This window comes from Corvus kubaryi, unplaced genomic scaffold (assembly GCF_017639235.1).
Source record: "Corvus kubaryi isolate FWS band 111438036 unplaced genomic scaffold, C.kubaryi_AGA036_p1.0 37133, whole genome shotgun sequence".
In the NCBI taxonomy this organism is placed as follows: domain Eukaryota; kingdom Metazoa; phylum Chordata; class Aves; order Passeriformes; family Corvidae; genus Corvus; species Corvus kubaryi.
The window spans coordinates 315071-338084 of NW_024581034.1; the positions used below are offsets into that span (position 1 = coordinate 315071).

Here is a 23014-nt window from a genome sequence, read left to right on the forward strand (position 1 = left end):
ATCTAAATTTAGCTTAGGCTTTCCTTGTATAGTTACCATCACTAAAAAAACTTAATCCCTATTTCCAAGAAGGTTTTGCTGGATATTAGATAAATGCAGACGTAGCCAAATAATGAAGAGAACTTGGTTCTCGATCCAGTGAATGCAACCCCTATGTTCACATTTCTTTTTTTAACACCATTTGAAGGTATTTTTGTAAAGAGCTGAATGAAGTGTGTGTTTAAAACACTGGAAGAATGAGGATTTAAATAAAAAAGCTGTAAGCACTCTATTTCTAGAAAGCCTTCCTGACACAAGTTAAGAGAACAGTTAAATAAAAGGAAAATTGACACCCAAAATGTTGGGAAGTCCTGGGTTACCACACTTTATGAGCTGTGGCTAATCTGCATGTGGCACATCTGGCACAAGAGATGAGATACAGAATGGGCAGAGAGGTGAGGCAAGGCAAGAAGTGTTTTAAAATAAGCACCTCAGAGGGAAGGAAGGAAGGAAGGAAGGAAGGACGGAAGGAAGGACGGAAGGAAGGAAGGAAGGAAGGAAGGAAGGAAGGAAGGAAGGAAGGAAGGAAGGAAGGAAGGAAGGCATTCATCTACTGCTGCACTCCAGCACTTAAGAATTGTCACTCCCTGGCTGGGATTTTGGGCTCCAAATCCCAAATATTCCATCTCACTTGGTTCATGCTCACAATATTTCACTGCTTACCTTGGCAAAGCATCAAAATAGATCATTTTCACCCTTCTTAACCTCTGCTGTTGGCACACCAGTTTATTAAGCTCAGGCCTCACAGCAGATTAGCATTTTCCCTCCAAACCAATATAATTCTGTTGTCATCAACACCTCCTGTTACAGCCCTGGCCAAGTGGAGAATATTCCCTTTTTCCTCGCAGGGAAAGGGCTACAGTTTCTATCCAGCTGCTCCCCAGTTACTGGTGAAAGAGAATTCATCAATGAATAATTTTATCTGTTCTGATGACCACTGAATGCTGAAACATCCAAACAGTGCATTAGATAAATAACAGGATATTTGGTAGGGTCCTAATATTCCAATTATCTACACTCCCACACACTCCTACCAGACATTCCCTGTCCATGCCATGCTGGAATAAAAACCAGAGGAGTGTGGAAGAGCCTCACACCTCCAGCAGTGATGATGATGACCTGCAGACATCCTGAATGGAACAGGATCTGCTGAGTGACCAATCTGGACTCTGTAAAGTAAGAAAATTCCCATTTTTCTCCCATACAATTCCCCTTTCCTTCCATCCTCCTCCAAAAAATTGGACTAAAACTCTTCAGAGTGAATGGTTTCAATGCTCCTTTCACTCTCTGGTTTCCACACAATTCTGGGTTGAATTTCTGGCAAGTCAATTAGCACTAAGTGTACAGTGTTTCACAGCTCTCCTTGCAGACACCCCAAAAAGGCATATCTGTACCTCTTCTTGTCTACTCCTATTTCTGCATGAAACACATGGGGAAAAAAACCCACCATAAATTGCTATTTCTGCAACCCATAGCTGAAAAAAAAGGTTTTTTTCTAGTATATACCAAGCCAAGATTTGAGTTTCTAACTGAAATAAGATCGATTTCTTCTGATTTATTGGTTTTCACCTATCAGGCAGCAACTATTGGAATTATTTTAAGAAGAGATTATATTTTTTTAAAAGAAAGACTTAAGTTCTGCAATTTCTAGTTTTAATAATTGGCACTAATTAAGCAAACTGTAGCAACAGGAAGTTATACCTTATCCACCTCAAACGGGAGCACTGCCCTGAATTTCCAACAGCTTCACACTCAAGCTCTTTGGTTCTTCCCTACCACAAGAAAAACCCAAATACCCACTCACAGCTGCTCTTCAAAACCTTGGCAAAAGGTGGCTGTTCTGTTTTTCAAACAGATGGATACGTCAACATTCCTCAAGCATCACTCCTTGCTAACCTGCCATGGTCTGCTAACTTTAAATGACTGTCTATCACATGAATTCTTCATGACATCAACCACCACAGCAGAGCTGAAATGTGCAGTAAAGCAGGTGGCCACCAGCAATTCCTTTTATCTCTCACATCTGGCACCACGCTCCATACAGAGTTTATACATTATCTGTTGCTAATAAATCATAAAATCATAGAAGCATGGAATGGTTTGGGTTGGAAGGGGCCTTCAGGATCATCTGAACTCTGAAGCTTTTCTATTGTCACATAACAGATGCAATTCGGTGAATATTTTTAATATTTTTTTATCCAAAAAGTAGAATGTGGTATGTTGCAAATTGCATTTTTAAAAGCATGAAATACAAGCAATCTGTGGGATTCAGATTAGGTGTTTAAATATTGTTATGACTGTAGGAAAGACTAAAAGGATGATTAAAAATAAACCAGCAGAGCAGGACATCATCATTTGCAGATTCAAGGTTACGACCACAAGCAAAGTTGTAATTTAGTGGCAACAAAACAAAGGTGCTCCTCTTTCCTCACATTCCCCAATTCCCAATTAAAACAAAACAATTAGGAATGGAGCCACCACGTGCTTAACTGGAATTCTTGCCAGTCTTTAACTTCAGAAAAATCCAACCTAAACACTGAGCAAATTATATTTCAGTTGACAATCTGCCAACTGAACAGGGGAGTTTCGGGCTTTTGATCATTATTAATTGGTTTGATAAGAGCATTGATATCGATTTTTCCCCAATTAATACTGCAATCTCCCTATATCCCACTTATTTTACCTCAAGCTTGGAGTATTTGCTTAAGAATAATCAGTAAAAATTTGTTTCCCTTGAATTTTTATTTCCTCCTTTCTGTGGTTCCAGCTCCATCTCCCTACTTTTCTTCCTCCTCCAGTTTTCTCTTCAGCATCCCTCTTCATCTTCCTCAGTGGATGGACAGCCTGGTGATGCATTTGAACATAAATCCAATTAAAAATATCCATGGGACACTTCATAGCTGCATCCCACAACTCCTTAATGCAACATGCCATGAAAGCTTTGTGTTTGCAAAGAATCCTGTAAAACACTTCTGGGTTTCGGGGGGTTTTTTTTGAGGTAAGATAATATCATCAGTAAAAGCAGTGTAAAAATAGTGTCAGTTCAAGTTTACAAAAAAACTTTGGACGTTCATCTACGTTTAACAGTTCAGCAACAAGAACAATGCCAGTAAATTTCTGGAGAGCAACATGAGGTACAGGATTTTATAGCAATCCTGGGGATCACAAAGCTGCAGTGGGGGAACCTCACTTTTTTTTACACACCATTCTCCAGGCCATGACATTTCAGGCTAAATGATATGAGGTGTGATAAATGCAAGCCCTCGTTTGAATACAAACAGATTCTTAAAATATTTTAACTAGGACTATAAGTGAAAATAAATTAGGCCAGTGGGATTTAGGGCAAGAATTCAGATTCTGTGGGATTTTCTAAGTTTACTGCTTAAGTTAGAAACTACGCAAGCTTTCAGAGTTTTTGGCTCTGGAAACAAGCAATTCAAATCAATTCTGAAATTAAATCACTCTCTTCTGACTGGCAGCATAAGAATAAACAAAAATCAGTGTCCTTATTCTTAACCACACCAGAACAGGTGCTGTGTGAACTTCCCCAGGCAGAGGTGCTTTAAGTTTCCCAGCTCCTACTTTGCTTCCATAGTAAACCCAACCTCTCTTTTTTCTTTTATTTTTGTATTTCAATCTAACAAGGGCAAAGAGATGGAGATGTGCAAAATGGAAACGGGAAGCTGCGATCTAACTTTGAGTTTCTAACAAATCTGATTCTCTTTTCCCGGCGTAGTCACAAAGAGAGCCTGAAATCTCCAAGGAATCATTCGGACTTCGTGCAACTGCATTTGGTTGTAGCTCAGCCTTTGGATCTTTCATAGAATTCCAGAATGGTTTGGGTTGGAAGAGACCTTAAAAATCATCCAGTACCACCCCCTGCCATGGGCAGGGACACCTCCCACTGTGCCAGGCTGCTCCAAGCCCCAATGTTCAGCCTGGCCTTGGGCACTGCCAGGGATCCAGGGGCAGCCCCAGCTGCTCTGGGCACCCTGTGCCAGGGCCTGCCCACCCTGCCAGGGAACAATTCCTGCCCAAGATCCCATCCAGCCCTGCCCTCTGGCACTGGGAAGCCATTCCCCCTTGTCCTGTCACTCCATCCCTTGCGAAAAATCCCTCTCCAAAAGCCCCTGTCCATAATGAGGGCAGCAATCTGTTAATCAAACACATTATCAAATCACCTAGATGTCTAACTCCTATTGTGTTTTATCTGAATGCAACACTGTTGATACACTCCTTTATTAGTCTAATGATTGTAACAACTATAATGAAGACGTTTGGGGGAAAAATGCAAATCCAGGGTTTGTCCAAAGTCCAAGCTACTCTTTGAGGTTAATTAGGGAGTGGGGAAGTTGATCATATTATTAGTGGGCAGGCCCTGGCACAGGGTGCCCAGAGCAGCTGGGGCTGCCCCTGGATCCCTGGCAGTGCCCAAGGCCAGGCTGGACATTGGGGCTGGGAGCAGCCTGGGACAGTGGGAGGTGTCCCTGCCCATGGCAGGGGGTGGGATGGGCTGATCTTTAACATCCCTTCCAACCCAAACCATTCAATGTTTCTGTCATTAATAACATACCTAATTTTTCTATGCCATGCCCTCCCCTTTTTAAGTCCATACACTGTCCTACACTGATTTATGCCTGGGTTTGAGGTCTTAAAATTATTTTTAGAAGCACGTGACTTTATTTAAGACTATTTTCTGATCTGAGCTCATGTAAAAAGGCAGTAAGTTGGCTATTGATGAAGACAAGGATATCTTTCTCAATGAAGTACAAATATTAATCCCTGAGTACTTCTGGGCAGTTTAAGCTTAGGCAACATTTCCTCTTCCTAAATAAAAGTTAGAATTCAAGAGCAAAATTGACAGCCATGGAATTAGCAAACCAATAGCAATAATATACACATAGTATGTTGCATTTAATATTACATATAACAAGATACCATATTTGTTATGGCATATTGTATTCTGTTATGTGAGTCATGTGCCTCAAGTTAGTCCTCCTCTTCAAAAAGCTGTGATGATTTGAAACTTCAGCGTTCAATTTTTTCACTTTATTACCAAATTCCTGTTATTTAAAATGTGGGCATGAAAACAGCACCGTGTAAAACAAACCAGCAAAATGTGACTGAAGCCCTGCCATGACCATTCCTTCACTCTTGTTTTAACTGTGCAGCCTTCCAGGGTTTCCCCTCAGATGTAAGGAATGATTCCTTCCCCTCAGATTTAAGGAATGATTCCGCTCAGATTTAAGGAATGGTTCCTATCAGATTTAAGGAACGACTCTTTCCCCTCAGATTTAAGGGATGATTGCCCTCAGATTTAAGGAATGGTTCCCCTCAGATTTAAGGAATGAGTCCTTCCCCTCAGATTTAAGGAATGATTCCCCTCAGACTTAAGGAATGATTCCCCTCAGATTTAAGGAATGGTTCCCCTCAGATTTAAGGAATTGTTCCCATCAGATTTAAGGAACGACTCTTTCCCCTCAGATTTAAGGAATTATGCCCCTCAGATTTAAGGAATGGTTCCCCTCAGATTTAAGGAACAATTCCCTTCAGATTTAAGGAACCATTCCCCTCAGATTGAAGGAATGATTCCCCTCAGATTGAAGGGTGCTCCGAGGCTGTGTTTGTGTCCCTGTGATAATGGGGATTGTTCAGAAACTTCCAGCAGCAGGGAAATCCAATCTCCTATCAGAGTTCAACACGGGTTAATTGCTCTGCAAAAAGGGTATCTTTTTTATGATTCAATTCCCATTGGGAATGCCAAACCTCCCTCTGCACTGCAAGCGGGGGGCCCACTCCGTTAACAGGAAGAAAATCCACTAATTTTACACAATAAAAAAAGAAAGAAGGGCACATTTTGCCTTCAATTCCATGGAAAATCAGGCACACAAGGTGCGTGACAGGAAAATAGGGACCTGATTGTTCGGTGCCCTCAGGAATGGTGCACAACAGGTGGAAAGAAAATCAGGGAAAATCGACGCAAAGGAGACGACAAATCCCAGTAGAGAAATCTTTCAGCAAGTGTGTCGTGGAAAATGGTATGGGAAGAGTCTGGGAATGGCACAGGACCAAATCAGTGCCAAAAACTTCCGAATTCCTCCCTTTTTACAGGCGAGGGGGGGAACAGACTCTTGGCTGTGTCACAAGAATTCCTGCACGATCTTTTGTTATCAGGCTGAGCTTTCTCCAGCACTGGCTGGTGCAAATCACTACCCATAAATGAATGGCAGAATAAAGTATGAAATATTATACATATAAAACTAAATTAGCAAAAAACCCCCGACTGTTGAACTTAATTTGATTTGATTTAAGGGAAACAAACCTTACTGTGTTATTTGAGCTGATCTTCAGCACCAAAGGAAGGCACAAAATACTGAATATAAAAAACACCCTTAAGGAAGAAAAGCACAGAAGCAGCTATTTAACACACCAATTTTTGTTTTGAGGATAAAAAGTCCTTCAATCATATAAATAAATTAAGAAATGGAAGTTTAAAAGTTAGTAATAAAAGTGATGTAAGTAATGAAGAAATACGATATACATATATATATATACATATATTCCTATATCTAAAGAGCAGGTCTATTGCTCTTAGTATCTAACTTTGGATTTTAAGTAAGACATTAGCCAAGCAAAGCATTCCTATCCCATCCTACACTTTAACAAAATCAAGGGATCTGAGCTTTTAAAGGTAGTATGAACTATTGTGACCTTGATATCCAAACTGACAAAACATTTTTGGGTTATGTAGCTGCAGAAAAGATTGAGTATAGAATATGTACAGTGTTTAAATGCATGTAACCTCTTGAACAGCACAGGGTTTTAAAATTTCCTATTTAAATTTCCAATTTCCTGAGAGAAAGGCGCCTTTCCTGCAAGGAAGAATCCTTCCTGCATGCCAGGGTATTCCCCAGCTCCCCAGCCAAAATTCCTGAGGGAGGAGGGTGTAGGGGGTTAATTTATACAAACTGGTAATGTGGGTAATAAAATACTCATTTTTAGCAGACTGAAAATGTACAGGATAGTCTCACCATGCTAAAATACAAACATTATCATGGAATCATGGAATGGTTTTGGTGGGAACAGATCTTAAAGTTCATCCAGTGCCACCCCTGCCATGGCAGGGACACCTTCCATTATCCCAGGTTGCTCCAAGCCCCAATGTCCAGCCTGGCCTTGGACACTGCCAGGGATCCAGGGGCAGCCACAGCTTCCTTCAAAAACCTGTGCCAGGGCCTGCCCAGCCTCCCAGGGAAGAATGGTGGATCCAGCTGCCCATGAAATGGGAAGCAGCATGGTGACTTTGTGACATATTTTGCAAAGCCTACACTAATTGCCAAGTTTCTACCTTTAAGTGTCATTTCAACCCATTCCCCACAATCTCCCTGATTTTAATTCAGTTTTGTAAAAATACAGTTTCAGTGGAGAATAAGGGGGATCACCAAGGTGCAAGGAATAACCAAACCCAGAGTAAAACATCACAAGGACTTGAAAACCAAATTAAACCTCCCCCAGTCCATAACACAGTTTGTCAGTCTCAGCTTGTTTGCCCCTGAAGTGCCATTCCCATCTCCTTCAATTACACACTGTTTTTCCTTAACTCAGACCTGCATCAGCACCATCCATGTTTCAATTCAAGTAAACCAAGAGTTTTCAAATAAAATGAGTCTTCATGCCCACTTGCCAAAATTAGAACTGTAGTTCAATTTTTCAACATTCAACAATATGAATCTAGGAAAGTAAAAGGGCACCAACAAAGGAAAATATTTTCTTCTGCAAAGCTTTTAGCTGTTTGGAAATTGTTTATTCTCAACTGACATTTTATTTAAATATCCTATGCAGCAGTTATGAAAGGAACCCCAGCCAACATTTCACTTCCACTAAAATTCACCACTTTTGTGTCAAACCTTCCCTAACAATGGCACTTTGTGCTTCTTAAATATTGGGGAAAAGGGATCCACAATGGCATTTCATACACAATGTATCCCATGCTGGCTTAGTCATGTGTGAATCAACTTTTCTGCCAACTAAAATATTGAAACAGGATCTAAGATAAAGCATAAAACTGAAATTTATATCTAATTAATTTAATTTTAATGAAATGCTCATGTAACCAAGCCAATTAGGGTAGGCAGAAATATTAGAAATAGGAATATTTCTTTGTTAATCTCAAGTCTTACGAGTGTAGTAAGTGTGTCTCTATAACGTAACACTTGTATCCCTACACCAGACACAGCCTCAAAAACAATGGCTTCATTTTAAAACCTGCCCTCCCAGGGATGCTCTGAGGAGACACAGAAAAGTGGAACTTTTAACTTCTGGCAGGGTTAACCTGGTCAGGTGGCATTAGGATAAACATCCGTGAAGGAGAGGTTTCTGAAACTCACAGAAAGATTTCCTTCTAGAGAAAAAATCCCCAAAGTTCTAATGTTTGGGGACTTTCAGTTTGAGAAATAAAAATGGCAATGCTTTAAAAAACAGACTGAAAGTACTTCTACCACGAAATCACAGAAGGAATTTTGATCGTTTGAAACAACATATGACATTTGAAGGAATTTTTATTTCACAATTAGGCCAATGCCATTTAATTTTGGGCACCTACAGGTGAATTCCCACTTTGCTGTGACCTCAGGACACACGAATTCAGGCCAGGGACAGTACAGTGAGCGCCAAATGCCTCAACCACCAGGCCCTGCCATCTGGAGAGCTAATGAACAATCAAGGGATCCCAAATTAAACGACACAACTTTCCCTTAGAATCTTTAGGACAACACTGTCAAGTCCAATCTATTCCCTCAGCCTCCAGAATCAATTTTTCAAACTTTATGACAGGTCTAATAGTTCCCACCTGTTCCTCCTGCCTGACTTTTGACTGGCACGTTCCCAGCCAGGGTGGAAATGCAGACAAAGGCCCCTATTAGGCTCCGGCTGTTTCTCTACTGTGAGGTTGCTCAGCCATTAAATTAATTCCAGCCCCCTTTTCCCCCTTCCATCTCTTCATTTTTGGGGGGTATGGAGGTTTGGGGAAGTGGACAAGGGAGACAGAAGTTTGGCATCCAGTTGGTGGCAGAGTACGAAAAAATGGGAAGTCACAAAAGTTAAATGCTGAATTTTTTTGATAAGCCACTAATTAAACAATTTATTTTACGACAAATCCCAGTCATTAAGTTCTTGAGGTGTCTGTATCATATTTTTAACCATCAAAACTTGGTAAAATTTGAGAGAGTCAAATCTGGGAGTCCCTAACAGAGTCCCTCATGCAATGCCTGATTACATAAGCAAAGAGGTGCAATGTTTTTCTGGGAATCCTGAAGGATCAATAAGTAACTATTTTTTCTTCAAGCAAAGGAAATTATTTTCCCTGAGATGTGTTTTCCTTTCATTCAGAGCTGGCAATTAGACCAAGCACCACACACATATCCTAACATTTATATTGGTTCCTTTGGAAGCAGCTTTAAGACCAGACAACTTTGTCCCTCAATAAAAATTACCTAATTTCTGCATCAATTTCTAGAGATTTATGAAATGTTATCATTTAAATCTCAAGGTTCTTTACTGGACTGCAAGTCACAAGGATTACAGTATTCTATTACCCATGACAACCAAGTACTTACAGCATCACCCATAATACTTAAGAAAAATATTTTAACTTCATAAAACAAAGGTCTTTTTGTAAAATTAATTTAATCTCAGATAGATTATTTAAAAATTAATAATTCAAATTATGATCTGCCTAGGGCCATCTTCCTACCAGAAGACACATGGAGCTAGGAGACGTAGCTTACAATTTACCTGAAAATTAACTATTTAAGCTTCATCATGATGGGGGAAATCCTCAAGACTGACATCTGTAAGCACTTCATTGTATTTGGATTACTTAAAATAAAAAAGCAACCTTTAAACACATCGGAAAAACCAAGACCAGTTCTCTTATCTCCCTTGCCTTGATAATTAATCACTCATAAATTGGTCAGATTCTATTTAGCTTGATCCAAATCAAATCACAAAACTCTGAATTAAACACTTCATCTTATTGAGATATAGGAATAATGTTACTGAGAACCAAAACCAACTGGGAGGGAAGAAACCTCTTGATCTATTGAATTATCACCAGTTTCTTACAGTCCTTTCAACCCTGTGGGCTGAACATGCTGTGAGTATGAAAAATGAAGAAGCAAATGCAACAAATAACTGTATTTCTATAAAATAACTCTTTGTGGCCTCTTACCAAACTAGCAAGTCTCTATCTCTCCAAAAGCCACTGCAAAATCAGCTGCAGGATGGAAATCCAGGGGAGAGGATTGGCAAAATTAGAAAGCAACAATTTTAATGTGTGGGTGTTTGCACACACTGGGAATAGTTTGGAATTGAAATTTGTGTTTGTCCCTAACTTGCAATATTCTTGCAAAATCTACCATTTGTAATTCTGTCACTGTGTCACTGCAAGACTACAAAGTCATTTAATTAAACACTGTTACAATGCACCCATGTGCACAGACTTTGTGTGCACATATTCTAAACAAATCACCTTTATTACCTGCAAGAAAAAATATTCTGTAACTTTTATCAGTCTCCCAGTTTAGGCTCCCAGGCTGAGAACTGAAGCCATTATTGTTGGTTAAACTCATCAGTGACAACAACACTCCAGACAATTTAATCTCGACTGAAGAAAAAAATCCCAAACTAAATTCCTGAGGTTATTTTTCACCTGTAAAATTCATCTGCAGTTTCTGCAGATAAATGAACCCTGATATTCAAAAGTAGCTGCCACAAGGATTTACAGCTGCAGGTAGAAACAAGCTTAAGAGTTTCTGTCCTGAAGAGCAACAACTTCCCAAAGACAGTTTTTTCCATCAGACTTCCACTAAACACAACAGTACAGCCTCTGTACACAGACTCCAAGCTGAGATTTAGTAACTGTGATTTTCCTATCACTTAATCCCATTTAAACTCTCATGAACAACCTTCTCTAAGGTATCCTGCAGCTCATTCACAAGGGTCATCTGTGTGATGATGAAAGCATCTCTACCAGAACCCTAATCCATGTTTTTAAAAACCCAAACCAAGCACTAAAGAGCATTTTAGTGAAATATTCAGCAAAAGAAATGAGAGAAAATAGGAATGTTAAAATTAGGGGTACAATCTGCTTGGTATCACTCTTCTCAAGTAACAGGCTTAGCAAATAACTTGCACTAGAGAATGTATTTCATCTCCTAAATATGAGTATTTATTAAATTAAATTTCCTTATGGTGATGTTCAGAGGAATAAAGATTAAACTCCACTACCAAGAGAAAGTTAACCCACTCATCTCTTCCCACCCTTTATGGCTCAGTATTTTATATATTATCAATTAACATCCTGTGAACACAAAGTTCTCTGGTTTGTGTCCAGTTTCTTTCAGAACATTGTATGTTACCGTAATTATGAATTCCCAATCAGAAAGTTAATTCAGGATGGCCTGGATCCCCATCTTACCCATCCAGAAGATCCATGGTTGTCGTGGTCACCTCAGTGAAAAGAAGGATCTTTCCCAGCTTCTTGGTTTGGAGATGCTCCTGATAGGTCTTCAGGCTGAAATGTTCTGAGGAGAAACTTCCCATCTCCGTGACCACTGGCATCAGGGACGGAGTCACTTCCACTTTGGACTCACAGCATGAAACAAATTTCAGAGACACCTTGCTGGATGCCCTTAATCCCTCAGCATCCACGTTTCCCTCCAGCCATTTCAGGAAAGCAAGATGGATTTCCTGCGGGCAAGGGCAATAAAATAAGAAATACAGATCGCCCCATGTGAAAACACACAAACCTTCTTCCAAGTCCATTTTTATTCAAGCAATCATCTACTTCAAAACAGGAAAATTAACTCCATTTCTCTTCAAAAAGTAAGCTCTGCTGCTTGTCCTGGTCCAGCCTGGCCTGACTACTCAACACTGTCCTGGAGTTGAGACCACGCTCCTTTGCAGATTAATTAAACTTCACTTGTCTCTGTAGCAGGGTTTGCAGTGGCCTTCCTCCATCCTGAAGCATGGAGTGCACACACTCATCTGCATCCTGCAGGATTCTCAACGTGCTCAGATCCTCAGCTGCAAGAAGCCCTTTAGTCCATCACTAAGACTCGATTTAAAGGCTAAACCAGCAGCTAAGAAAAACACTGATTTCTCAGTGGAATTTCTGCTAAAATGGCTCATGCCTTCAGCTAAGGGATGATTTACTACTCTTAGTACCCATGTAGTGACACTCTGAATGTTACACATCACTCTTGCTGGAGGTAACTAATTCTCCTTTGAGAGGTTTGATATGAAATGTTTGCCATGTCTTTAGGAACAGCCACAAACACAGATTCTGGGACTTTTTGCTCAGTGTGCAGCTTAAATTTTGGGGAGTTGAAGTGGTCTTTTAGGTGATAAATGAAACCACAAAAAATTGTGGTTCCAATTCGACTGGAAATAAGGCACTCATGATTCTTGCCCCCAAATTTCCAGGAGGAAGAGATGTGATTTTTAAATAAAAAGGTTCTAACCAAGCACATGCCCCTCGTTCCCATCACTGCTGTATCTGGGAACTGGAACACATTTCCTACGTGAGTGCTGAAGGCAGGGCTAAGCTCTCCTGCCCTTGAACAAGACATCTCTGAGCTCCAGCCCAACTCTTCAAAACCCACAAAAGAAGAGCAAACTTCCCATAAACAGTTATCTATCCAAGGAATGACTCCTCTTTTCCACATCCCACTGTTCTACCTGAAGAAGGAATGAGAGAAGTGCTCTTGTTCCTAACACCTTCTCTGGATTTTCCACCCCCAGAAATGGCATTTTCTCAAATTTCACCGACTTTGCTGCCTGTGCTGAGTGCCAGCAGAGGGGCTGCTCTGCAGCCCTGCAGCACCAGTGGCAGAGCAGGACACAAAGAAAGGAGTAACTTTTCCCAAATTCCATCAGGCACTCGCTTCTAAGCCCCAGAACAACCTAAGAGAGACTCAGCAGCTACATTTTAGTTATGGAGAAATTACTTCTCATTTCTTGCTTTTCTAAAGCTGCCTCTGAATATTTTCTAACTTCTTGGATAAAATATGCTTTAAATATTTCCTTTCCCCTCTTTTTTTATCTTTTGCTATGCATCATAAATGATGATGTGATGATGATTGAAGGTTTTGTGAGCATTTCTTTGACTTGCACCTTCACTCAGTGTAACACCAGAGCTCTGACAGACTAAATAAATTCCTTACACATTATCCTACTTGTTTTACATACCCACAGTAACTGATTGGCTGTAACTGATATTTGGAAAAATTACAGCTTTCATTTCTGTCAGGGAGAACATGGAAAAACTCTGCTTAATCAGAGAGTGTTTTCCTATTGCTTTCCAAACCCAGAAATTCACTCAGCAGCACTGGGTGTGCGAGTCCTATGCTCAGAAACATAATTTTAACTCACCTAAGGATGGCTTTACAGTCTTACAGAAATTAAGTTACAAAATAAAGGAGATTAAAGTGTGACGACATCGTAAACAAATCATGAGAGTGCTTGAGGCTGTGTCAGAAATTCTGGTGTACTTTTGCTCAGAATATTTTCTGAAAAGAACAAAGTAGCACCTATTCCTGTGTGATGCTCCATTATTCTAAATATGCCACACAATTCCAACCTTTTACCCTCCTGAGTGTATTACTTCAAGTGATTTTTCCCCATAGATTTTAGGCAAACTTCTTGATTTCATTGCTTCTAACACACACTGAACCATTTAAGAATTGTTGTATGTGTGTAATTCTCAAGTTCATTTCCCCCCATAACGTCCAAGGGTTTATTGAGCTGATGAAAAATATAAACACGAGGAACACATAATCAAGGATGGGGATTTTTACAAATTCCTAAGAAAACATGGCTTACACGTTTAACAAAGTTTCAAGTGCTGGTCACAGTGGAAAAATGATTTTTTACTGTAAGAACTTCCTTCACACAAAGTTCCAGGGACAGGGATGCTGAACCGGTGCCTTGTGGTCCCCAAATTCTATTGGCACAGCAAAAACAACATTATCGAATAATGAAATTAACATATATATGAAGTCAGCGTTAATCTCTGCTTCAAGTCCATTGAAAAGGAATATAATCGTGTCAGAACTGTGTGGTTTAACCCGAGGATCCGGCTGGAATTCCCAACCTCTCCTATTCCAGCAGCATCCGCCGTTCTGCAGCAGCCTCTGGTGGCCACTGACACGACAAGTGCTGGCTCAGGAACCTGCTGGACACCTCGGGAGCAGCCCAGGCATCCAGCACCAGGGCAGGGAACACCCGAACTGCTGGACACGCCTTTCCCTGGCCTTTTTGGAAATCGTGGAGGATGCTGCTCCAAGCTTTAATGGATTGTGGAATCCCAGAAGCTGCAGCTGTTCCGTGTTCAGGCTCTGACAGGATCTGCAGCTACTCAAACACACAATCATGGAAAATCTGGATTTCCCAACCTCCCAGCGACATACTTTGTGCATTTAATAACTAAACTTGTTGTAGGGCGGCACAAATAAATTCTGAAACTGATACTCATCAGGCTTGGGCAGGAGAACTGAAGTCAAGCCAAATTTAATTTTGTAGAATTGCAGAATCACAGAAGGGTTTGGGGTTGGAAGGGATTTTAAGGATCATCCAGTGCCACCCCTGCCATGGCAGGGACACCTCCCACTGTCCCAGGCTGCTCCAAGCCCCAATGTCCAGCCTGGCCTTGGGCACTGCCAGGGATCCAGGGGCAGCCCCAGCTGCTCTGGCCACCCTGGGCCAGGGCCTGCCCACTCTCACAGCCAAGAATTTCTTCCCAATTCCTAATTTAATGCTGTCCTTTTTCATCTTAAGGCCATTATTTCCTATAAAACTGCGGGGTTTTTCTTCCAGTCACACTTTTCACGTGTACATTCCCACAGGCAAAGATATTCCCTTCTTTCTCGAAGTAAGAATTAAATTTGACATCCCAACCAAACAACTCGGTGACAAAAAACCTACTCGGCTTTTCAGAGTTAAAATATTCATCTACAAGTTTAGTATTTATAAGGAGAAAATGTTTCTACCCGTATTTTAAATGGTAAAAAATGTAATTTCAATGCATTATAAAAAAAGCACTTACCAGAAGCAGAAAAGAACTGCACCAACAAAACTACCCAAAACCTCTCACTAATAAATTCTCCACACTCCAAAGGTCAATTTAAATCCTTTAAAGAGAAGCAAGGAGAGATTGGGAATTTCCAAGCACTGATCTGGTACCCAGGGACACACCAGAAGAATTCTGATTGTCAGACTGAGAGTGGCACTGAATGAAAAGTTCCGAGCAAGAAGGGAGATGTAGAGGACATTAATTCCCAAAATTCCCAGAAATCCAAAGTTAAGCTACTGCACACTGCAGACCCTCAGCTCCTCCACTCACCAGCACAAATTGCTCGTTGTGGTAATCTCAACATAAAGAAGGAGGAGCAAAAGCTGTATTTTATTTCTCATTTCACATCTGCTTTCTATGATTTTAAGAGTTTGGTCAGGTGTGGGCAGAAACTGCTCCGTAACAGAAGTTTGCTTTTGCTGTTCAAAATTCTTTTTAATTTCATAACCATTAAGTTTCACTTTTCCCTAACGCTCACTTAGAGGTTGAGATTGAACAAGGAGGAAAGAGGGAGACAAAAACCAGCTGCATATGGACCCTTCTCTGTTGTAGTATAAAATAACACAAAATTACAGCTCCTGATGGAGAAGATTTTATTTGCACCTGGGCTCTGTCAAACAATGAGAGTTCTGCACCGAGCACATAAACTCCCAGTTATAATGGTTGAAAATAAACCCAAATCCAAGACTTTATTCTTACAATCTGTTTATATAGATAGGATTTGGATGTATTTTTTTATCTCTATGTTCATGCACACACACAGATTAATTCAAATATCTCTCACTGGGCAGATTTGGGAGCTGCTCTTTCCTCCCAAACTCCAACGATGGGCCCGAAACTCTCTATCAATGGAATTCTTTGTTAAGACAAAATTCACTCACAGCCTAAATTCATTTGGTTCCTATTAAAAACATGGAGGCGAAACGAAATGAAAGCTACAAACACAATGCCACGAACCAAACATTTCCCATCAGCTCCCTCCTCTCATGTGAGGGAAAGGAGATGATTTTAACCACTGATGCTCCACCTGAACACTCAATAATGGGATTAAAATATTGCACTTTAGCTGTGCTTGTGAAGCGAGGCCAAATATTCACTTTCGGGAGACACAGAACGTGATTTAGAAACTTTTTCCCCTTCCTTTGCATAAAACCTAATGTTTTCCAATGAACTACCTCTATTTTTGAGGAGTTTGCAGTTGGTGAACTGATCCATGGAATTATCAGCTGATAGAGTGATTAAATCTCTTATTTATTTATTTATTTATTTACACGTTCATGTTTGTAAACTGCAAGCAAACCAAGATTACACAGGAATCAGGCACCAAACTTTTAGAGGAGCCTGTCTGGAGCAAAACCAGACATCACACCTTCAATATGACTAAAATCTGCTTTTTTTTTTTTTTTTTTATCAGAATTGCCTGTTCCCAAAGGAATATTACACAATTCAAGTAGGATCTCCAATGTATATATTTCATCCCCGTGGATTCTCTATCAACACTGATAGAAAAGGACATATTTTAATGAAGAGTTGGGCTTGGAGTTCAACTTAAATACAAAAATTCACACCTGCACAGACACATACAGACAAAAATATAGCCATGTTCTCCTTGTCTTACACAGCTTTGCTCAACAGCCCTGCAGGTTTGAGGGTGTTAAATTTAAATTAACCACGGGAGAGCTTCCATAGCATCTCTTGAATCCAAGAGAAACAATATTTAACATCACTGAAAAAAATTTTTTTTAATATATAATAATATATAATATATAATATATAAATATTTATTTCCTTAGTTTAAATACACATGATGTTATCTCCTATCTTTATTCATTTCAAACCCTACCATGTCTACATTACCTTTTAATGAGGCTTTGTAAAATACTATATATTAAGCTTACTGCCTCAATCTTTCATTAAAATGCATCGTTTTCCCTTAAAAGCAAAGTGCAATGACTTTTCCTTTAGGAAAAGTTTGAAGAAATGAGAGAGAAATTAAAAAAGCAAACCACAAAAATTTGATAGAGAAAGGAGGAAAGATCATCTCTTGGTGATCACAGAGGAACTGGAGAGGATGCAGGACAGGTATTAGATCTCATTAGATAATAATAATAATAATAATAGTAATAATAATAATATTTTCAATGCTGATGTTATTAATATTTAATAACATTCCCAAACTGCACATCCACACCTAGAGTCCTCAGTGTTGCCCTTCCAGACTTAAGGAAGTGCAAGCTTGGAGAGGGATTTTATAAGAACTGAAACAAAGGGAACAAACAACTTTTAAACACAAAACCTATTTACAACACATTAAAAATCTGTTTGGAAATACAAGAAGTACTCAAACTAATCCAGTTTTTAGGCAGCATTTAGAAAACTCCTTTAATAGTAACTGTTTACAATTAATTTCAGGCCATTATTTTCACTGGTGGTGTTTTAGTTCACAGGGTAAAAACCTTAGGAAGGAGAGAAATCCCCATTTCTCGACTCCCTCCTTTCCCCATGGCCTGAAGAACTTCATAAAGATTTTATTGTCCTACAACCGAGGCACATTTTCATTTCATGTTCTCATGAACTGGAGTTACTTGGCTGGTACTTGCTGTGCATTCCCAGGATTCTGCACAGCCTGGAAATCTGTTTCAGTTTATTAATAATATTTTTATATTTCCTAAACTGAGACACGGTGCAAACCAGGAGATTTTGACTGCACAAAGCACAGAAGAACATTTAGAAAGATGGCAGGGTTGGCAACTTTTTCAATTCCCAACCAATCTGATTTTTAGGAGTCTCCAGTGGTTTGGGTTACTTCAGTCTATGATGTGCCTTCTGAAGGGAGGCAGAAAAAGCTCATCATTTCTGAAAGATCATTCCAGAGACTTAGTCAAGTGCCTTATTTTTGTCTCCACTCTTCAGTGTGTTTTTAAAAACAAGTATTGCATTACATAAACACAGTGCATCATCCCAGCAGAAACAGCCACGGATAGGAGTGGATCCATTTTCCCAACTGATATGTGGAATACTTCATCCAAAAAAGGGCAAGATTTTTAACAAAGTGCTGCAAGGTATCCTTATCCTTTTTATTGCAGCCCCATTGCTTTGAACACGAAGCATCTTAGATTTCAACCCATTCCCGCACTACACGTCCAGCAACTGCTCATAAATCCCTGCCTAAATCTGAATCCAGAATTAAATTTAGCTTTAAAAAGCACTGTGTGTAGGCAGAAAATTCATTTATCCAATGGGCAGCAGCCCATCCTGGGAAACAGGCAGCAGGGCCCAGGTCAGGATTCACTGATAATGAAAAATAAGTCAGGATGTTCCTTTTTGCTGAGAAAATAATGACAAATGAGAGTCAATAGGTTAAAAATAATCCATAAAGAAATTAATTATGGTCTTCACATCAAGTTTGCTATCTCTGCATCTCTCCTGGCTTTAGCAGAGTGCTCCACTTGGGAGCTGGGATACCAGAAGGCACAAGCAGGATGGGAATAGGTGCTGGAGGTTTGCTCAGCACAAACCAGAGCCGAGGGGAGGAACGGGGAGGAGGCCGTAAGGTGCATCCCAGATTTTGCTTCCCTTCCTTCCTCAGCTGCGGCAGAACAGTCTGGAAACAATCTTCCCAGCAGCTGCTCTCATCAACAAACTGTTTATTGTAAGAAAGTGCCTGGGTCAAAGGCTAAACGTCATCCAGAACTGAAAGCGTAGCTGTAAAAAAAAAAAAAAAAGGCAAAAAAAATCCTGGGGCCATCCACGCATGTGGAAAAAAAGCCCAGGACACTGGGAAGGGAAGCATATTCCATCTGAAAGGCCAAAAGTCTACTTAAAAACTCCTCAGGTTGATGGAGCAGGGTTTTACAACACTGCACTCGTTTCTCGTGGCTCGCGCTGCTTTTGAGGCCTACTCGAGGTTCCTGCTAAGAACGGAATTTGCTGATCAGTCTGTGTCTCGTGGTGAAAAAGAGCAAAAGGGAGTTGTGTGAAAACAATCCAAAATGTTTTATTAAAGCTAAGCCAACTCCATATCCACACACAACAATAAAATAAGGACTTCTCTAATTGATTACAAACGCACCGTCGACGCGTTACACGAAAAACCAAGTTTAGGCTCGGTATCAGTCAATAATAAAATTTTAGTTTAAAGTAAAGGATACAAAAATCACAGGAGAAAATCTCATTTACCAGCCTGCAGCTTTGAATCTCAGAAATTAAAGAGTGCATGAGCAGCTCTGAGAGCGGAACTGGTGCCACAACAGCCCCGTAATTGGGACACGTTTGCTGCCCCAGCCCATAAATCTGCCTTTGAGGGGGAAGGACCCAGAGGAACAAGGTCCACCTTTGACACAACATCACCACGTAACACTTCACAAAAAGGCTGATAAATCAGAGGCCTGCGAGGTGGTGATTTATCCTACCAGGAAAAGGTGTGAGAAATTACGGGCCGGGTGTTTAATTCTTCGTGACACCTACTTTGTAACAAAATTGTTATTTTTCTGAAGGGAAAGTGTACAGTAAATTGAGCCTATGTGCAACTGGGCTAAAAATAAGCCTAGGAAAAGCAAGCAGAAAGGAAAAGACATTCCACTTTTGCATTAAAATCTGAGCATTATGCATATTAAAGTGGGTTGATTTTTTTTTTTAAATTATATAATCAAAGTCATGTTTGGAAGAATAAATTAAGACATAAATCTAACCTTAAATGCTGTACACACATATATTAAATTACTCTCAAAAATATTCTGTATGGACTAGGAAAAAAATACAGAAGAATTTTGTTCTCAGCTAATAGGGCAATAAATTAGATGCAATATATCCAGCAGCTAAAACTGGCTCTCTTAAACAGCTATCACATAATACTATTTTTATTTGGTACCAAACCTGGTTTTTTTTTTTTTTTTAAACTAACAACAAAATTGTTTGTCGAAAATCTTGGAATTAGCAGTAGAATGAGTTAAGTAAATAAAACCTAAGAAAATATTTTTTCTTCGCACTGATAATACACAATTCTTAGCTGAGGGTTTTCCATCAGGTTTGTTTTGCCTTTCAGCAGGGTTACACACATCAAATGTGAATGAATTTAGTGTTCGTGAATATGAAACAGCAGCACAGGAGCCAAAGATTCTCCTCTTAGCACTGCAAATACGCTTTAAACTCCAACGACCAGCTTTCAGCTGGACCTCATTTTTGCCTCTTCTGAGGAAAAAAACCTCCCCACTCTGTCACACTGGAGGGGTTTTGGAGCTAAAGAAATGCCTGTGAAATATTAAGGTGAAACCACACCACGTTTTCACGTGGACCACGGCTCGGGGATTACAACGCAGCCCCGTCCCTGAAGCTGCACAGCTGATGTTCAACATGGGCCATGGATTTTGTATTCCTTTCTAAAACACATTCAGGTTGACAGAGTGATTTATAAATTACAAAAGGAACATCTTGGAAAGGAAGAATTTCTCAGAAATTATACGCTATAATGGCAAAAATACGCTTGCTCTGTTATTTATAAACACCTACTGCAAAGACAAAACCCAGTATTAAGCGAATGCTGACTAACTTTCATTGAAGATCTCTTTGCTAATCAAAGATATTTCAAAAAAATTAACATGACAGCATGGGATTATTTCTTTTAAAAGTAAAAAAAAAAAGTTTAAAAAAAAGTTTAAAAAAAAGTAAATCTGCTTTTTATTTAGCAGAGTATCAAACAAACTTCATGCTTCATCATATATATATACAGCAATGTAAAACTTGGATACCAAATGGAGAACCCTGAAAGAAGCCTCACCGATGTCCAGTTTATCAGAAATTAATAATTTTTTCTTACAAAACACGGTTGAAAATAGAGTATTTAAACACAGTATTCACACAACACTCAGCTGTGAGAGTGGATGATCCAAATCCCATTTACAGCTATCCCAGCCATGTGGTTTTTAACCCGTTGTAATTATTTCCTCCTTTTTCAGCCTTTTCAGATTTAACACTTTCTCCTGCTGGGATTGAACCTTGCTCAGAGCAAAGGGGTAGAATTTTTCCCTCAGAAGAAACCCAGGAAGATGGAGATCCAATCCTACACTGCACCTTGGATCTGGGGACCCAGAATGAGATCCAGAGCCTCTAGAGAGAGCTGAAAGTATTTCTGCAGTGGTCAGGGAGAAATGGGGAAAGAAATGCCCCAAATATAATCTATCCTGTAAAGCTGGACATAAAACTTATTTAACCCTCACAGAAATAAGGCCAAATTTTATGGAACAAACCCAGGGTTTGCCTCAAGTCGAACACACCACGAGCTCCTACTCCACAAGGCCATGTTTGGATTTCCACGTCCAAAGTCAGAGCTCAGGACTGAAATTCAGGGGTTTGGGAGCAGCTTTGGGAAACGAGGCACTCAAAGAATCAGACAAGGAGAGACCTGAGGCTGAGGCAGTGCATGAGAATTGTTCTGCAGAACCACACAGAGGCAGGGAGGAGCATTTCTGACAATGGCACATTCTTTATCCCGAAGGATTTTGGGTTCTCCTGACTTGTTTCTGAGGACAGCCACCTGTTTCCGCCCCTGCAGATATTTGTGCTCCACCAACTGTGAAACAGGAGTTAATCCAAAGTGCAACACTTCATGTAGAACACAGCCCAGACAGAACTCAAACTGACTAAAATCAAACTACAGTGCATGCAAACATCTCTCACTTTTGTTTTTTGAGACTCATCTGAATTGCACACCTGAAAAAGATTTTTCCCATTAACATTTTAACATTTAACATATTAATCCAGGCAAGGATTCTTTTCACTTCATTCTGTCCAGGTTCTCTTGACTTCAGAAGTGTTTTTGTTTCCGTCCATGCTTTTGAAACACTGTCCTGACCTTGGTTATTTTTCTTGTTAGTGTCACAAAAGGATCAAAAATTTTATATTCTACCACATATCAACTCCAAAGATGAACTTTTAACTGATTAAATATGAACCAACTTTGCTGAAAGTTATTACGTTATAATTAATAGTCCCAAACCAAAGGGGTAACTTCTAAAAATAAATTGTCCTGAAGGAAAAAGTTTCAGGGATTACTTCAATCAGTACTAAAATGCAGAAAAAAGGAGTTTAAAATGCACTTCCAGAATAGTTGCACACAAACTAATGCACTCAAAGCAGACAAAATCTGTATCAACACGTGACATTTAGTGATTAATTTATCCTTGGTTAAATAAGCACAGTTTGGGTCTGTTTCTTGAACATAATTTGCCGGGGAAACAGGAGACTGAAAGCAAAACAATTATTATTTAATTTTGAGTTTAAAGTTTGATATGGCCTTCCAGTTTGTCAAACTTGTGAAAAAAAAAGAGGATTGTGACAGTGGCTGTGAAAGTGAAATTCTACCAGCAAATTACCAAATGCTTCTAAAAGGAAGAAATGTCCTTGAACAGATGGAGAAATTGTTTTGTATGGAGCAATAAGGGCAGCAATAATTATATTAAAGTTTACTGCAATTCAAAAATGTCTAATTTGCTAATCCTGGGCTGCTAATTAAAGTGGACTGTCTAGGATAGAAAAAAGCTTCAAAATATTTAGAGAAAAGTCCACTTCCACCTCCAAAAGTGCTGCAGAGATACCAAAAGCAAATCCTTATCTTTTCTGTCTATTCAGAAATACCATTGGACTGAAACACCAAATCCAACATTTACCCTCCCACATGCTGCCTATGGCTAAAACAGGTAGAAGGAAAAACTTCTCATAATTGCAAAAAGCAATAATAATAATAATAATAATAATGACAGAAATATTCTACAGACAGAAGTCCAGCTTTAAGTGTCTCCAGGGATTTCTAACAAAACCTTGGAAATTCAAATCTTTATAATAATTTGC

The 23014-nt window shown here is 39.6% G+C and overlaps 1 protein-coding gene across 1 annotated transcript in view; it reads right to left on the reverse strand.

Annotated features, from left to right (window-relative positions):
• Window positions 1-23014, reverse strand: part of HLCS (holocarboxylase synthetase) — a 103109-nt gene that overhangs the window by 64060 nt on the left and 16035 nt on the right. Inside the window, exon 4 of the mRNA XM_042021303.1 lies at window positions 11516-11787. Within this exon, the coding sequence (XP_041877237.1) occupies window positions 11516-11787 (272 nt within the window). The remainder of the gene's footprint in view (window positions 1-11515; window positions 11788-23014) is intronic.